The 19,606-nt window shown below is 37.5% G+C and overlaps 1 protein-coding gene across 2 annotated transcripts in view; it reads right to left on the bottom strand.

Moving 5' to 3' along the window:
• Positions 1-3,634: 3,634 nt before the first annotated feature.
• Positions 3,635-19,606, bottom strand: part of LOC114648267 (natural cytotoxicity triggering receptor 3 ligand 1-like) — a 43,483-nt gene continuing 27,511 nt past the window's right edge. The window contains exons 3-5 of one of the 2 annotated variants that reach the window (XM_028797210.2): positions 16,199-16,312; positions 14,542-14,653; positions 3,635-5,334 (exon numbers count right to left, since the gene is read on the bottom strand). In XM_028797210.2, the coding sequence (XP_028653043.1) occupies positions 14,565-14,653; positions 16,199-16,312 (203 nt within the window). In that variant the 3' untranslated portion in view covers positions 3,635-5,334; positions 14,542-14,564. The remainder of the gene's footprint in view (positions 5,335-14,541; positions 14,654-16,198; positions 16,313-19,606) is intronic. The other variant, XM_028797212.2, reaches the window with a different exon arrangement.

Here is a 19,606-nt window from a genome sequence, read left to right as displayed (position 1 = left end):
AATTGTTATACACCTCTAGCACCTCTTCGCCAATTACATGTAGAAGCATAGACGCTTTCATTTTTTCACTTTTCCTATCTGCTTCAATCGCAGCAAGATACAACTGAAATCTCTGTTTAAATCTTTTCCAATTTTCAGCTACATTTCCCTTTAACTGGAGATTTGGTGGGGGCTGTAATCCTTCCATATTTTTTTTTCTCTTTTGCTAGAACGTCTTAGCGCTTTCTGACCACGTTTTCGGGTTACTCACAGACACAAGACTCGTTCAAAAGCTGAACCTCTTCTTCACATTCCTCTTCCAATCCGCCACTTCTGACACCATGTAGTGATCTTGTTAGGTTCATAGTTTAATCAATAAACAGGATTGAAAGATATAATAACTTTTTAATAGACAGACTTTAGAGACATTTACTGTACAAGTTACTACTTGTTCTTTAGTTCACGCCCATTCTCCTACTTGCATCGGCATTCACAGGCATTACTAATCATTCTGTAAGTATCCCTTAATAGACCTTACTAATCAACTATCATTACAAAATCCAACGTGGTTTGTGCCCTTCAGAATGAAAACAGTTTGCATTTACCTTTTTAGTAAAAGGCGAGCTTTTAAGCCTGAGAAATCACCCCGTAAATGCACACGTTTAATTGCACATGTGTTAATATGTATGCTTACACAGTATTAAACCCACCAAGACATGGAATGGTTTAAATTAAGGCGCTGTGCTACCTTCTTCCAGATCGGCCCCAAGGCGTTTCACGTGATTACGTAGGAGGCGTGATGACGCGATACGCGACTCCCCCCCCCCGTCCATTACAGTATATGGACAAAAAAGAGGTTCCAGTTATGACCGTTATGCTTTGAATTTCGAAATGAAACCTGCCTAACTTTTGTAAGTAAGTTGTAAGGAATGAGCCTGCCAAATTTCAGCCTTCCACCTACACGGGAAGTTGGAGAATTAGTGATGAGTGAGTGAGTGAGTGAGTGAGTGAGTGAGTGAGTGAGTGAGTGAGTGAGTGAGTGAGTGAGTCAGTCAGTCAGTCAGTCAGTCAGTCAGTCAGTCAGTCAGTCAGTGAGGGCTTTGCCTTTTATTAGTATAGATAAACTAGCCTTACCCATAAACTGGACAGCACAAGGTCTATATTGCCCCAATTAATTTGCCTAATTTACATCCCTGAAATCCTGTATTCGGGCTTTGTACCAATATGATTGTTCCATTTTCTTTATCTGCTTTCCCCAGTAAAACAAACAGCCAGAGGCTAAAAGCCATAATAATCACAAGGCAGGAACAAAATTCTGATGAGATGCCAGCCATGTACAAGATATACTTCTGCATAAATCCACAATAACTAATAAAAGGGCAATTTAAAACTGCTTTCTGACATACATGAGTAGGAGACATCTTCATGGCTCTGATATGAAATATAATTAATTTCAGCCCCTTGGTCAGAACTGTCACTAAGTCCTTCTCACTTTTTGTCCTCAGAGTGGATGATGACCAACTGTAACACCATTCCTCTGATGCCATGGAGCTCATGTCTCTTCTGCCTCAGTCTGGATATAAGAATATCAGCACCTGGTAGTCCCCATTCTCCTGGAAAACTGCAGCTGGGATTTTACTCCAGCAGCAGCACATCTGAAGGATAACAGATCTACAAGGTCCTCACCATCATATTCATTAGTTTTTGTGTTCTTATATTTAACAGACGTGTCTGTTAAACGGGGTTCACCTGGCTGATACCCCAGCCCTTTACTTGTTCATTCTGAACAAGTCAATATCAGATTGCATAACACTGGCTAACATGCATTTATCAGATATCCTAACCTATTTATACCAATTCAAAGTCACTAAGAGACAAATATCATGGCAGCACTGAGTGAAAAGCCGGAGCTTGCCCAGGATATCCACACTTACCCATATCCCCACACAGCCATGATGCAAACCCATTTGTAATAATTCTAAATATAAGAGAACTGTCTTACCCAGACAAAACCCATGAAGATATAGGAAGCACCACACACCATGATGCTACAGAGAGCTGAATAAAGAAGTAAGAATCATGCACTGATGGAAGCTACTTTGCATGTTTTTCATATAATTACCAAAAATATGCCACTGATCGCTTTGAAGGAGACCTGTTAAAATGTGCACGTAATCTGACCAAAGGTAAGTATAAATCCATCATGTGAATAACTATCGATGCCCTCCAATAGAGCATCCCTTTTGTTTTCATTTATGTTGTAGGTTCACAGCCAAACACACTTTTGTTCATTTTTTCAGTTAGCTTATGATCAAAATAATGTTTTGTTTTTCATATAAAGATGATAAAATTAGGGTTAGGGTTAAAATTAGGCTCAGCAGCCTCACAGATCCAGTATCCTAGGGTTGGGCCTCATGTCTAAATACTGTACAAATACATTTTCCTTCAGTAATAGGTTTTTCTCCAGTTATTCCAACTTTCTTACCACATTCCAGACGTGTAGGTTTGGTTAACTTTTTTAATTGGCTCTTCTACTGGGGTTTGTTTAAACTGAAATTGCGCAATGTAAGACCTCAAGAATGAAATGCTACTCCATTACTAAGTACACAAAAGAACACCCCCATAATCAGTCATAGTGGCCCAGTTTAGGGCAACCAGTTGACTTAAACTGTATGTTTGTGAAAAACAGTAGGATACTAGAGTACCAAGATAAGTTCCACATCAACACAGAAAATGGGGAAAAGTTGCATTAACAACTCTAACCACTGTCTAACAGCTGGACATATAAGCCTTATAAATAAAGCACAAAATTATCAACAAAAATTGCTTAATGAAAAACTGCAAACTGCTTTATAACTTTTACTGGTTTCATTGTTAATAGAAACAATTTAGTGTTAAAACATTAAAATTGCTTAAAATAGTATCAGGATTCATTGCACAATTGACTGATAGAGTACTTTTAGAAGAATCATTGGATGAAGAGAGGTCTACACTTCATACATTAGTCCGTCTTGTAATGCTTATGTTATTCATTTACAAGTTGTCTTCTGAAACCATGTTTTTGGGAGTCTTTAATGTCCAACACTACCACGTCATTTTTTAAAGGACCAGAATCCTCTGAATTTCAAATAATGAAGCCCCTGAAAATTAAATCAAAGAAGAATATAATAACAAAAAGTGCTGCATAAATAAATCATAAGTTAAATAATGAGGTATGTGATGAAGGCTATGATTGTGCAGTTAGGAGATGCCCTTTTGTTCCACCAAGCGCTTTGACTCCCCAAAGGTCACGTAAAAAGACTATTTTCCCTTGGGGATTAACAGTATAGGGCTTCACGGTGGCGCAGTGGGTAGCGCTGCTGCCTCGCAGTTAGGAGACCCAGGTTTGCTTCCTGGGTCCTCACTGCATGGAGTTTGCATGTTCTCCCCATGTCTGCGTGGGTTTCTTCTGGGTGCTCCGGTTTCCTCCCACAGTCCAAGGACATGCAGGTTAGGTGCATTGGCGATTCTAAATTGTCCCTAATGTGTGCTTGGTGTGTGTGCCCTGCCTGGGGTTTGTTTCCTGCCTTGTTGGCTGGGATTGGCTCCAGCAGACCCCCGTGACTCTGTAGTTAGGATATAGCGGGTTGGATAATGGATGGATGGATTAACAGTATAAGTATATCAAATAAAAATTAAATTATTGTCTATGAAGATTTTAACATTGTGTTGTATATCCATTTCAGTGCCTACATGGAGTAGTACCAGATGGATTAAATGTGTTATAAAAAGTCAGTCATAATATACTGTACTACAGTGCCTTTAAAAAGGCTTATTTTGTTCAGCTGCAAGAAACCCAGTCCACCATCTGTAACTCAGTGGGAAAGCACTCTAATCTCAAATTAGAATTAGTATTGGTTTTTTTTTTACAAAGATAAGTTCAGATCTTTTTCTAAACTTGGCAAGACCTCATTGATAAACATGCCAGGCCTGTGCTAACTTTTTTTATTCTACTTGCTTCTTCCTCTATTTTTGGGTCAGGCAAAATGCTGAGCTTTGCTTTTCAGTTGTAACATACTTGCTATGTCATTTGTTTGAGTTGGATTCTGTCTTTATTTACTGTTTCCAAATGAATGGAATTATTTAAAAAAAACAATTTATGTATTAATGTATTGTTTATGTTATATTCATATTATCATTCCCTCAGTAGATACTGTAAAAAAGCTACTGGTTTGCAAAATGTTGTTGCCATTTTTGGCTTACAGCTGATTTATTTACTGATTCTTTATGTATGGAGATGGTTTCAATGATTTCTTATATATTGGGTAGTTTCCATCCCCGAGAATGGCTACCATTTTTTATGTATGTGTACAAATGCCATATGCACACATCTTTAATATTTAATTTCAGATTATAAGCTACTTTGCCAAGTTATTGGTTTAGTTCGGGTATAATGATCATCTAACAAAGAAGGTGTAACACACACAACATAAAGAAAGGAATGGTGGTTTTTAATGCATAAATATTCTTTCTAGTGTGGATGTCTAAAAATGTAAAAATTATTCGATTAAAGCACTCTACTCTATCCTGTACCATTGGCAGTAGAAGTACAGCAGAACCTTAAGTGACAAGGAGCTAATGTATAAATCAAGAATATTCCACAATATTTTTCACTCGTACAAATTAGCTTACTCTACACTATTCAACATTAATTAGATTTTTTGGCAAGGCAGTGCAGCATACTTGCTGTGAAAGTGGACTTTAAACCACAAGGTTGCAAGTTAAGTTCCCACTGTTGCCTGTGTGCATCACCCAAAGTTAAGCCTCTATATCTGTCTTGAATCAAAATTTTAAAATACATAAAGTGCTTTGAACTGAGGTTCTCTACAGAATGTCATTTTTTAGGAAAATTACAAGCAAGTGTTCTTTGCCCAATCAAAGATTTAAAGTGACAAGTCCCTTGAAGAGACTGCCGTGACGGTTTTGTGTGATAGTTCTACCACCAATATGCTCCAATTTTACATCACCAGATTAAGGACGCTTTTAGGGACTTATATAAGGAGGCATAAATGGGCTGGCACCCCACCCAGAAGGATGGTGTTTCTTTACCTGGCCAGGTGGCCAATGTACTGAATGGACAGTGAAAGATATGTTTTCCCTTGGTACACTGGGTGGCAGCACCCCACTGGTGAAACAGGGCTGCATGGGAGTTGTAGTTCCAATGGGATGTACTGTTTGGGTCCTTTAGTGCTGCCTGATGGAGCTGCCAGGGAGAAGACTCCCCTGTCATGCGGAGGTGACCACGCCTGGCTGGGAAGAAGCCATCTGTCTCAGTCTGGGTAGTCATAGTTGGAAGTGAAGGAGGACATCGCTTGCCTGGAGAGGAGGAGAAGAAGGAAAATGGAAGAAGTTAAGTACTTTTCTTGTGGGGAAGGTATTGTGCTTAATAAAAATTTACTTTTTGGCACTTGATCCAGTTTCTGATGCTGTTGTATCTGGGGTTTGACATGCAATGTCTATCGCTGACCACTAAATTGGTATTCAAGCCATTATTAGTATTAGTAGTAGTAGCTGTAGTATTGACACATGTATGAAGTACTGGGAAATACTTGCTTGCATGCTCAAACCTGTATGTAAATCATTACCACACTCTGGTCCAGTAATAAACAAAGATTAATTAAAATGCATAACTTCATTTTATTTAATAGAATACAAATCTGCTTGCCTGATGTACTGTCTACCCCCCATGTACTATTGCATCCTGAGATCTAAGGTTGAGCAAATGTGTGCACGTAGTATATAAACTTTGTCTGACCTCTAAGCTTATACGTAATAAACACTTAAATAAGAACAGCAAGCCTGCCTACCATCTGCTTCCTAACATTCTCAGTTGTCTTGGGTTCAAATCATGGGTTTTTCAGTGACTGGGTGTCAACACAGATGCTCGTGGGGACAGTTTAAGGATTTAGATAATTGTAATTTTCTGTCGAAAAGCCAGAGGGCACTGTTGACTGATGATTTTCCTCTCCACTCTCAGCAGATCGGAAAATTAATGACCACAACGTCTCTGACGTCACCTCTTCCAGCCAGGAGCCAATAATACCAGGAACTTTACCATCTTGATCAGTCTGTTTTGAGACTTGCATCATTAGGAAGTTTTTCTTTTGCTTTTTAACATGTTTTAAACCCGCATTTTCTTTACAATATATGGGGTTGACCTTCAGGTGCCCGAAAGATTTATAATCCATCCATCCATCCATTTTCCAACCCGCTGAATCCGAACACAGGGTCACGGGGGTCTGCCGGAGCCAATCCCAGCTAACACAGGGCACAAGGCAGGAAACAATCCCGGGCAGGGTGCCAACCCACCACAGAGATTTATAATCTTTTTGTTTCTTTATTACACTGGGTTTTACATGGCTTTCCAATGTATAAAATCCAAACTATGGCTCTAAATCTACTATTAGTTGTGATTGAGACATGATGTAAAGTTGTGCATTGCTTTCTCCTTATCCAGTTCATCTTGTGCAGGGCTGACATGTTCAGCTGCCTTTCCACCATGGAATCCAGTCTTCTTCCACAGTTCAAAGACGTTCTTTCAGGAAAATTATTACCCTAGTGTTTAGAAATGTGTGGGTTTATTTTTCAAGTAAAAATGGCTTAATGCTTTTTTCTAACAGTATCAGCAATGACTCAACTGGAAGCCTGAAACTGATTCACAAGTAAGGTAATGGATGAATGGATAGTTGGTTTATTACTATTGTGAACTGCAGTTCCATCATCCCATCAATAGATATATTTCTGTTTTTTAATTAGAAACATGCTTTTTATATTAGGAATAAATCTTTTCAATTTTATGAAACTTAAAAAATATTAAATATATCATTATTCTTTGTAATATGATCATTTAAATAGTAGTTATTATAAGGATGTTGTAACTCTCTTGTTTGTGTTGTCTGTCTTTTTATATTGTTGCTAACTAATGGCACAGAGTTTGTGCCATTAATTCACAGGGCAAGAATCCCAAGCCCAAATCCCAACTTGTTTGCATGTTTCATGATTTTGGTTGAAAATTGAGGGTTTTTTTTTAGCATTTTCCTGTTATGGAAGCCATTTTGTGTGTTTTTGTCGGGTTCATGTCTTGAATTTCTAGGGGCATGTTCTCAGGAGTCACGAAAAAACAACTGTTTACCACAGCCTCCATTTTATGTCACCCTGAAACTGAATTACCATTTATCATGGAAGTAGATGCATCCAGTATCGGAAATGAAGCAGTACTATCCCAAAGGAGTTATTTATCTATGTGCCTTTTATTCAAAGAGATTAACTCCTACTGAGAGGAACTGCAACATGGGAAATTGGGAGCTGAAGGCAATTCAGTTGGCTTTGGATGAGTGAAGTCATTATTTATAGGGCGTCAAATATCCTTTTATTATCTACTGTATATCGCTCATGAAAACGTAATGTAATTAAAGTCATCAAAAAGAATCGATACTCGCCAGGTTCGATTGGCTTTAGTTTTCAGCCGATTCCATTTCACTTTAACACATTGCCCAGGCAGAAAAAATGGAACGGCAGACTCTGTTTCTCATATACACAAGCCAGATGATTTCTGTGAACCCCTCACCTTTTATTGATGTAGAAAAAAAATATTAATATGCTTAATGTACCCGGATGGGGAAGATATTTTAAGTCAAGTTCATAGTATTGAAGGGCAGGCAAATACCACTTGTGGGAAGCAGCCCGGACACAGATAGGTAGACATTGTTTTAATCACCACAACTCGTTTATTTACACTAATATTTACAGTAGAACAGCACACAAACCCAGTGCCGCAGCACTAATCACCCCAAAGTCTAGGCCTCACAATGCCTCTTCCTCCCTTTTCAGGTCATCCTCCGCTCCTCTCCTCTGAGCTCTGTCCTCTTCCACCCGACTCCAGCCATCAAATGGAGGGAGGCGGCCCCTTTTAAGCTCACCCGGACGTGCTCCTGGTGCCTCCCGATAACCTTCCGCCGGCACTCCCAGGTGTGGCGGAAGTGCCAGCTGTGCACCCAGAAGCACTCTGGGTGTCCCTGGTCTTCTTCCCCCCAGCACTTCCGGGTGTGGCAGAAGTGCTGAGGGCCAGGGCTCCACAGGCATCGGGGCGCCCCCTGGCGGTGACCACGGGCCCCTATAGGGTTGAGCTTCTAAGCTCTGTTCCCGTGGTTCCCAAAGCCACCAGGGCGGTTGCCCCTCATGGTCTTTAGGAGGTGTAATCCCTCCTCTGGTCCTTTGGGGCGTCCCGGCTGGGTACCACCCCCAGCCGCTTGCCACACACTTTAAATATACCTGCTGGGAAACTTTTCGTCCCTACCAATTTGACAAATTGAGTACTAGATCGGGTGGCACGGTGGTGCAGTGGTAGCACTGCTGCCTCGCAGTTAGGAGACCTGGGTTCGCTTCCCGGGTCCTCCCTACGTGGAGTTTGCATGTTCTTCCTGTGTCTGCGTGGGTTTCTTTCAGGTGCTCCGGTTTCCTCCCACAGTCCAAATACATGCAGGTTAGGTGGATTGGTGATCCTAAATTGTCCCTAGTGTGTGCTTGGTGTGATTTTTGCGAATCCGAGATCCGAGGCCTTCCTCACTCACTCGCCAGCTTCAGGGCGTGTTCCTTAACTTCGCTTAGCTAACGAACAAGAGAACAATTGAATTCAACTTTGTTTGATATTTAAAATAAAGTGTTACATAGGTCTTGATGAGTTTGAGTAACAGATATTCTCTTAAGTGTATGCCACATTGATAAGATAGATTGCAGTTCAGATTGTGGATCGTGATTTTGTGTTAAAAGGATCATGATATGATTTTTTGGAAAGATCGGCCACCCCTAATTTGACTAATCAAGTTTTCAAATTTATGTAGGATTCATTAACCCTTTGGCGAGCTACTTGGAAAGGGGTTGCGAGCCACCGGTATCTTGCGAGCGACGTGTTGGAGACCACTGCTATAGATGATACTGAGGAGTATGGGGTGCAATATCTGGTGAATTCTAGAAAATGAAGATCAACAGTGGAATATATAGTGCATTGGAAGGGGTATGGTCTAGAGGATTGTTGCTGGGTCAAGTTTAATGCCCTTCACGCCCCTTGCCTTCTGACTCATTTTCGCAATTGTTTCTTTTGGAAACTGGATAGACATGTCTGGAGGACTTGTCTTTGACAGGCGGTTATGTCATGATTTAGGTTGAAAGTTCAGGTTTTATAGACTTTTCGTGTTATGGAATCCATTTTGTGTACTGTTGTTAGGGTCACATCCTGCATTTCTAGAGATGTGATCTCTAAGGTCATGACCTTGAATTAATCAGCAGACGAGATTGAGCCTTATCCAATCACGGATAAAGCCTTATTTACATTTTTGACTTCTCGTGTTATTACGGTACATTTCATTTCTAGCCTGTTTTTTGACTTATTGCCTGTTATTTGACTGTAATTTTTGCCTTGAGTCTGGGTTTCGGTTTCTTTGTTTTTATTTTAGTTTGGTTTGACTTTTGCTAACATTTCCCAGTTTACTCAAGAAACCAGTTATCAGTTTTCCTTCCGAGCCAGGACAGCATGTTATCCCTGTGTCTGTGTGAGCCTCTTCAATTCATTTTAAAGTGGATGTAAAGTGGATAGATGTCTTTAAAAACATAGATTAATTTACTCATTTTACAAATCTGCATATTCCAATTCAGGATTGCTTGAGGTGACACTTCCCTGAGCAGCACTGGGCACAAGGCAGGAAAGAAATGTGCAAGGCATGGTCACTCATTAGCCAGTTACGGGACTAGTTTAGAATTACCAGTCAACTAAACATTCACATGCCTGTGGTATAGAGGGAGATGCACAGAGACATAGGTGAAAGAAGTAAAAATCAAGCAAGCAGTGACACATTTGAATTTGAGCCTAGGTTCCTGGATCTATGAGATATTATAAGTGACTACTGAACCAATGTACTTGCTAATGAGAAATTCATCAGTTTTCAAAGCCGTTTATTCACAGAGTCAGGAAGAATGAGAAATGGTTATTTACAGTTATAGGTGTATCCTTTAATTTACTAAATACATTTAACCCAGTTATATGATCATGGCTAGCTAAGGCCTACCCCAGCAGACGTGGGCACAAGCACCATGCCTCCCTATTATAAATAGCTATTAGAAATACACAAACCATTATTTTTTTCTTAGGAATGCAGTGTGTTTTGTGTTTGACTTTTTTAACAGAACTATGATAAGTTAGCACACTGAGTTTTTCTTTTTTTATGAACTTTGTATTGGGCCTACAAAAATTTGTTTGACTTTTCAGAAAGTGGTGTTTCACTATTGACAAGGTTTTAGGAGGTAATTTCCTAATGTCTTTCAGATGATAAAAAATAATGCATTGAACTGAAGAACTGAGAACTAATAGGAAAGTGGAAAAATTCTAGGTGAATTCCTTTCCAGATTATAAGCAGTAAAGGCAGTCTTAATGTTGTATTGAATTATATTTAGACAGGAGTATGCTGAGATAAAATACATATTCTGTTGCTGAATGGCTCTGATTTCATAATATCTTGCACTACAGTATTAGGTGCCAGTGTTAATTGATGTTTTAATAATGAAGAGACTTTTTTTACTTTAATCCTCATAAATAAAATCTTAATCTATTTGTTTGCCAATCATGCAAAAATGGCAGAAACCAATTTTCATGAAATTTTGCATATACATTTCCCCTTGGTCCAAAATAAAATACTGGCAATATGGCGTATTGGGGAGGACACCCCAATAACCAATACTGACACAAAACTACAGTTTCCGTCAGGCAGCAAGAGAGGGCTTGGGCAAATAGGAGGATACCATTATCAGTGGACAAGGTTCTGTAGCAGCCAAAGTGGGATCTCATCGAAGACAACTGATACAGGATTTCCTTCTAAACTATTATGGATAACAGTTTTATTGTCTTGCTGGATTACAGCTTTTGTCTAAGTGCACATGATTTTGTCTCATTATAGATTGTATTTAGTCATGCTGAATTTCAAAGACAGTTTTATCCTTATTATTTATAGCTAGACATTTTTCAGAGAAAAATATGAGTCTAAAAGGGGAGTATGGTGTTTCCAGACCCTAATAGAACAATGTTTTCTTCTTTAAATCCTCCAAAAAACTTATGAAATTCCAAAATACACTTTTTAGCAAGTTTCACAGTTGCAAAATTGCATGTAAAATGGAAGTTCAACATCAATCTTGCAAAACTGTATGCAAAAAAGAAACTGGGCTATTTCACTCAATGCTGCCTGTTATTTTGTGATGTTATACATAACTAATGCAGCAAGGTTTGGGTCACCGGACAAGGATAGTCGCCGCCATCTCTTTGTTGGTCAAACATGCAGATGGGAATTTTATTGTACTGTGTACATATAACAATAACTCTGAAATGAACTGATGACACTTCATTTTTTATAAAAGCAAAACCTTGCATTTTTGAAAAATCTTAACACTATCATACACTTGCATATCATTACAAAGTGTGGTAGAGATAAGCCATGACCAAAAAGAATACAACACTTTTAGTATGTGCCAATTTTCTGTTCAGAATATGGTAGAAAGACAACGACTGAGGACAGTGCTAGTAATTGTTAATCTCAATACAGTGTCGTGATTTATAACAATTTTAAATCAACTTTGAATAAATAAACTTTGAATCATCTTTATAATATTATTAAATGCTGTCTTCTGTAATAATTCTGTTAACCGCAGCGATGTTTGTGAAACTACTGTAGGTGCTTTCTGTTGTTCTACTGATTCACTTATTCAAAAAGTCATCCAATCTATTGATGTGGTTTTAAACATCCGTTTGTGAAATCAAATTAAACTAGTAAATAAAAAAGGAGTATTCATAGCCCCAACCCAGCAAGGAGTTACAGTAAATATGGAGTCCAATTATACTGAACATAAAGAAAACTTAATCTCGAGTCATAAGAGCAAAGAAGTTTCTAGTAATCAGTGAGGTAGGTTGTAAATGGTGAATGGGACACTTGCATATTAGCTAGCAATGACAAAAGGGAAAATGTTCAAAAAAATACATAAATATTTGTTTTCTGGCCAAATACCAACAAATTTATCCAGGAGGTGCTTAGTACTTCAGCTACTACAAAATATTTTACAGATTGATATTACATTATGCATCATTTTCTATACAAGATCTTTTGTAGAGGTAGTTTGGGGAAGATGTATGTTAATTGGCAAGATTTGGTTCCTGATACAGTAGGTGGTTCTGAAGAGTGTGTCTTGAAACAGCTTTTCAATTCACTGATATTTTCTAACCTGCTTATCATGTTGGCACTCATACATATACTTAAATTGTAGATTATTGGCTTTTCATTACAATACATGATCTGCAAATATTGTAATAATCATGATAAACAATAATAACATTTATTTATATAGCACATTTTCATACAAATAATGCAGCTCAAAGTGTTTTACATGATGAAGAAAGAGAAAAAAAGACAAAATAAATAAGATTTAAAATAAGGGAACACTAATTAACATAGAATAAGAGTAAGGTCAGATGGCCAGGGACAGCTGGAGAAAAAAATAAAATCTGCAGGGGTTCCAGGCCACAAGACCACCTAGCCCCCTCTAGACATTCTACATAACATAAATGATCAGTCCTCAAATGATAAAGGGGAAGAGTCACAAGTACCTTTCATATGGGAGCTTTGAAAAAATGGTGGCACAAAAAATGAAGCCAATTACATATAAGTAGAATAAATAATACAATTAATTATGAAAGTATAAGTTGTTTAACCCTTTGAAGAGGTATTCTAATTTTGTATCAACAGCAAAGAAATTGTCCTCTATCTAGGCTGGCTCCTGCATTTCAGGTTAACACTAGCTCCCCATGACCTTCTGAACTAACTGGATTTGCAGGTTAAAAAATATACAGAAAAGCTGTGCATTTAAGTTTCATCTTAGTATTTTGCTGTCTAGGTTGGTTTCTGCCTTGAGTCAGATGGTTCAAGGATAAGTTCTTATTTAGAAAACTTGTTTGGCTTCATTAAAAGGGTATTGTAACCAATCATTATATCAAAAATTATAAAAGTGCATTTATGTCAATAGTCACATTTAGAAATCTGACAGAAATGACAGTGAACCATCTGAACTGAAATACCACATAAAATGTTTGGAAAAAACTTGAAAACATGGATTTACAATACTCATGTAACATATCCTCAGAAATGTCCAAACACCAAAAAAGGACAACATTTTCTTAATGAATACTCCACCCAAAAATGGTACCTTTTTATATATTACTCTTTCCACGTAGTTTGTAGTGATGTCCAAAAAATATTTTTAATCAAGGTGTATCATTATATAATAGAAAGCAATATGGAAAAACATTCATTGAAAAAAGAAAAAAAAATTATTTTACTCGGGTTACATAATCCACACAAGAGTTAACCAGTCATATGCTCAAAATGTGCAAAAACCTCATGCATATTTGCTAAAACATTTTTAAATAGTTACTTCTAGGAAAATGAGGGCACATTATAAATAAGAAATGCAAGTTACATGGTATTTGCTTTTTTTGAATTGAAGATAAGACTCTTGACCAATGAATAAGGATGGAGAGACAGATCTTCAGTTCAGAAAGGCAATTACATACCTCACGTTTCCAGTTTATGATGAGTGCTGATTTTTCCTAAAGTATCTTTTTACAATATTTTGTAGTAAAAATGTATGCATTTTGCACGTTTTGAGTATACAACTGAATAATTAATGTGTGAATTTTGCAACATGGGTAACATGAGTTTTTTCTTTTACTTTTTTCTGTGGATATTTTTCTCATTATTCTCCATTGTACAGCATTGGCCATCATTAGCGTGTTTAATATCATAACTTGCATAAAAGGAATGAGATAAAAAAATTTTGGCCATCACCAAAAAGCTGCATGGGGTAAGCAACATATAAAGCTATATTTGATTATTTTTGGACAGAATATTCCTTTAAACATTGATTGTTTATTCAGCTACAGTGTGTTTTATCAGTCTATTTTGAAGCATATAGTTGTATGTTTTTCTTGTAGAAATGCTTCAACTGGAGCTTAGTCTGGCCACAGCAGGTGCAAAGCAAAAATCAGCACAAGAGGGCCACCAGTCCATCACACTATACTCTCAGACATAGTTTTATCAACTAACTCAATAATATTATTAATATAATATGAGAGAACATTTGATAACAGACACAGACAAAGGAGAACATTCCAGCCTGGATCAGGATTTGAACTCAGGACAGCAGCAATTACAACACTCTCATGTCTGGTACTTTGGCTTCCTCCTGTATCATGAGCATATGTGAGTGAAGTAAAATGATGATTCTTAATTGGCTATGTGCAAGTAAGTGGAAACTTGTGTGTGTGAATGCACCCTGTAATGGACTGGCATCAGACCCACAATCTGTAATAAATCAACATGTTAAGAAAATAGATGAAAGAATGTGTTAATTAATAGAAACATATATATAACAGACTGATGCACAAGTAAATTGGGCTACTTGTCTTTCAAATACTCACATGCTGATACTCACCGGGCAAAGATTCCAGTCAGATGTTATGTGATTTGACATGATTTAGCCATACAACTTGAAATAGGCCTTTTAGCAAATGTCTTGTTTATCGTTAGAAATCGTTTCTTTAATCCTGATAAAATTAGAAGAAAAAAAATAATTAAAAATGAATGCCTTTCCTTTAAATGTCTTTTATAATGAACTGGGAATGGATAGCCGAACCGAAGTATAATAACTATACAGTATGCCTTACTGATATGTAATGAATGCATTGTAGTAAAACTATGAGGTCAATAAAAAAATACATCAATAAAATAAATAATAGACGTAAACTTTGAAACTTTAAATTGCCATTAGTGGGTCATATACAGGATCATTAAACAAGATGTCCTGGTTTGAAGATATTATTTTAGTAAAAAAATTATGGTAATCTCTTTTTTTAGAAAATGTATTTAAAATGTCAACATTTAATGTCACACGGCAATTATCTCTCAATGTGATTACTATTTACTAGTGTTAGTGTAGCTAGACCTGCTCTGGGAGGGTTAGTTTGTAAGGGTCTTTTATTTTGCAGGTTCAGGGTTGGACCTTCTCTAACTTTGTACTGAGAGACTGCATCTTAGCTTATGACAATTACTAGTCTTTGTTTTCCCATTGCCTGAACAAGAGTCTGAGGAGCTGAAGCCAGGCCTACTGCCATCATTTCCTCTTTAATCCAGAAGAGCCTCGGCTAAGTAGTAAGTACATCCACTACAAGAGTGTCCCCAAAGTGGATGAAGACTAGTCTTTTTCAAATACTCAAAACACATTTCAAAGTACTCTTATTTTTTATATAATTCTCATTTTCTAGTTTGCTAATTGGTATCCACCCAATGTATTACAGTTAAAATATATAAATAAAAAAACCGAAAGACACATCACCAGAAATTCCATCTGAATTATGCTTAGAATGAAATGGATTTACTTTGCAGTATATATACACAGACCCATACACATGTAAACACATGCACAATATATGTAGATATATCAATGTATATACTTGTATGTATAACTGTATATGTCACACATGTGAACGTGGAAGCCAGTTTAAGGGCTCTGATGATGGTAATTACCTGCCAAACCAATGGTTGGCACTGTGGTTTAATGCCTTCTCTCTTTCTCCCTATGCAGAATGGAAGACCGACATCCACTCTACCACTGACATCACTTCCCTGCTCTACCCTTCTGGACACGCCCCTTCCTGCCGAGTGACTATGTAAGCCAGGAACCACCAATCTAGTTGCCAGTTCTGTTTTGAACTTGCGTCTGCACAGACGTCTCTGCAAATCATTGTGTGCTGCATTTTGCTGCAAAATATATGGGTTCACCAAGGTGGTGCCCCAGCTTTTTTACTTTGTTGTCTCCTTTTTACGATATACTGTATATACAGGGGTAGGAAAAAGTAGGTTTATAGTTATTTATATGGAAAAAGACATGCAGGTTATGATTGCTACACTCAAGCACACTTTAATAATAATAAGTCAAATAAGAAGACAAATAATACAAATAAATTATGCAATAAATAATTATACAAGAATAAACTGTGTTTCATGTGCTCACAACTTTAAACCTACTTTTGCACACCCCTGTATATAGATAGATATAGATATGTATAGGTATAGAAGTACAATTTACTCACCTGCTGTGTAAATTAAGGCTCCAGCTACACCTAAACCAGCCACTGTACCAATAATGCCATATGGGTATTTTAGAAATGGCTTTCTTGTTTCTTTATTTTTCTTATGTTCCTTTTCTAAAAAGAAATATGTTGGTGTTTATATTCAGTCTACCATACATCTGTAAGGACTATGAAACTTCAGTATTGTAATGCAGTGTTGAGCACTCCTGGTCCATGATAGTTGCACTGGTTATAAGCTTTTGTTGTAACCAGTTTGCTTTGTGGAATGTGTAATTTAATTAGGCATTCCACATCTTGTTCATGCTATTCTGTGTGTAAAATTCATTAACTCGAAATCAAGCAAATAAACAGGGAAGGATTAAAACTCTTAATCTCTTTAGAACTCTTAATCTCTTAAATACCAGTGAAAATTTAACAAATTTAGCTGCTTAGCTGTTGTCTTCATTGTTATTTTTTTTAAATTTTGTGGTTATCTGATAAAATAAATCAATAAAAGACTTAAAATTCTTAACAAGAAAGTTAATACAAATGGGACAAAAAAGTAAAAGGTGAGATTCGTGTACAGTAAAAGATCTAACACCAATGAATTTCCAGGAGAAGTTATTAGGTTTTTTTGACAGCAAACAGTGGTCTTCTGTGAGCATTCTGATTAAGCTAGACACTGAATGATCTTATATAAAGGGATAGGTTAGAACAAAAGACTGCAGTCATTTCGGCCTCCCAGGACCAGGAATGCCCACTCATTTTTCACATGGGGACTTCACATAGTGTGAACACTGTATACATTTATCAAGGACTAATTTTATACTTTTCATCATTACAAACTTCTCATTGAATACAAAGATGCTCAAGGACATACAGTGGTGTGAAAAACTATTTGCCCCCTTCCTGATTTCTTATTCTTTTGCATGTTTGTCACACAAAATGTTTCTGATCATCAAACACATTTAACCATTAGTCAAATATAACACAAGTAAACACAAAATGCAGTTTTTAAATGATGGTGTTTATTATTTAGGGAGAAAAAAAATCCAAACCTACATGGCCCTGTGTGAAAAAGTAATTGCCCCCTTGTTAAAAAATAACCTAACTGTGGTGTATCACACCTGAGTTCAATTTCCGTAGCCACCCCCAGGCCTGATTACTGCCACACCTGTTTCAATCAAGAAATCACTTAAATAGGAGCTGCCTGACACAGAGAAGTAGACCAAAAGCACCTCAAAAGCTAGACATCATGCCAAGATCCAAAGAAATTCAGGAACAAATGAGAACAGAAGTAATTGAGATCTATCAGTCTGGTAAAGGTTATAAAGCCATTTCTAAAGCTTTGGGACTCCAGCGAACCACAGTGAGAGCCATTATCCACAAATGGCAAAAACATGGAACAGTGGTGAACCTTCCCAGGAGTGGCCGTCCGACCAAAATTACCCCAAGAGCGCAGAGACGACTCATCCGAGAGGTCACAAAAGACCCCAGGACAACGTCTAAAGAACTGCAGGCCTCACTTGCCTCAATTAAGGTCAGTGTTCACGACTCCACCATAAGAAAGAGACTGGGCAAAAACGGCCTGCATGGCAGATTTCCAAGACGCAAACCACTGTTAAGCAAAAAGAACATTAGGGCTCGTCTCAATTTTGCTAAGAAACATCTCAATGATTGCCAAGACTTTTGGGAAAATACCTTGTGGACTGATGAGTCAAAAGTTGAACTTTTTGGAAGGCAAATGTCCCGTTACATCTGGCGTAAAAGGAACACAGCATTTCAGAAAAAGAACATCATTCTAACAGTAAAATATGGTGGTGGTAGTGTGATGGTCTGGGGTTGTTTTGCTGCTTCAGGACCTGGAAGGCTTGCTGTGATAGATGAAACCATGAATTCTACTGTCTACCAAAAAATCCTGAAGTAGAATGTCCGGCCATCTGTTCGTCAACTCAAGCTGAAGCGATCTTGGGTGCTGCAACAGGACAATGACCCAAAACACACCAGCAAATCCACCTCTGAATGGCTGAAGAAAAACAAATGAAGACTTTGGAGTGGCCTAGTCAAAGTCCTGACCTGAATCCAATTGAGATGCTATGGCATGACCTTAAAAAAGGCGGTTCATGCTAGAAAACCCTCAAATAAAGCTGAATTACAACAATTTTGCAAAGATGAGTGGGCCAAAATTCCTCCAGAGCGCTGTAAAAGACTCATTGCAAGTTATCGCAAACGCTTGATTGCAGTTATTGCTGCTAAGGGTGGCCCAACTAGTTATTAGGTTCAGGGGGCAATTACTTTTTCACACAGGGCCATGTAGGTTTGGATTTTTTTTTCTCCCTAAATAATAAAAACCACCATTTACAAACTGCATTTTGTGTTTACTTGTGTTATATTTGACTAATGGTTAAATGTGTTTGATGATCAGAAACATTTTGTGTGACAAACATGCAAAAGAATAAGAAATCAGGAAGGGGGCAAATAGTTTTTCACACCACTGTATCTTGCCTTATGAAAATTTTTCAGTTGAATTTCAATGTGTTAAAATGTAATACTTCTAAAGCTACTAAGTTTCTGGCTGAATGAGCATAAGAAAGAGTTTAATGAAGGTGCAGTGGGCTAAACCTGTCAGAGGAAATAGGAGAAAGCAAAGCACGAGGACTAGATGTACTGGCTGAGCTGGTTTCCTGGTAAATATCTAGTCATCTGACATCAGGCAGCGTCCATATAATTTAAAGTGAAACAGCATTTACTTATCCAAGGCAACTTCAAGCATTTTTGATACGACTGGTTGCATTTCTTTTGGTTTTCCAATCGGAGCACAGTCAGGTCAAGGGACTTGCTCATGTTCACACAGTGTCAGTAGTGGGATTTGAACCCACAGCCTCAGGTTTTGAAGTTCAAAGCCTTAACTGCTAGATAGATAGATAGATAGATAGCTACAGTACACCACACTGAATACAGAATGTTATGGTTACCTGTGAAATGTACAGTATACTTATTCCTGTAGAAAATGCATGTGGAGCCAGAATGGTTAGAATAAAAAATTCATTATGTTTGTAGTTTCATGTAATGTTTTGGCCTTTCAATTTTTATTTGTTTTTAATCCTTTTATGGATTGATCTTTGCAGGGGATTTTGTTTTGGGTACCCACCTTTTTCTAAGTAGCATAAAGGTTAGTTTTTTTCATATTTTGTGTTAGTACTTCCATTTAGAAATTGAACTTGTTGTCAGCAAAGGCTGAAATATGGAAATGAGCAAAGAACTAATAACACTCCAACTTTATTTGTCCTTTTAAGATCTGTCACAGTATTTGTTGTGAGGTATTTTTTTGGATTGATGGAAATTGTACAGCACTTTGGTCAATTTCTGTTGTTTTAAATGTGCTCTATAAGTAAAGCTGATAACTTGACTTAATTTTTTGCACATTTA

This window comes from Erpetoichthys calabaricus, chromosome 3 (genome assembly GCF_900747795.2).
Source record: "Erpetoichthys calabaricus chromosome 3, fErpCal1.3, whole genome shotgun sequence".
Lineage (NCBI taxonomy): Eukaryota > Metazoa > Chordata > Cladistia > Polypteriformes > Polypteridae > Erpetoichthys > Erpetoichthys calabaricus.
The sequence above is the reverse complement of the archived record's forward strand: the minus strand, read 5'-3'. Positions and strand labels throughout refer to the sequence as shown.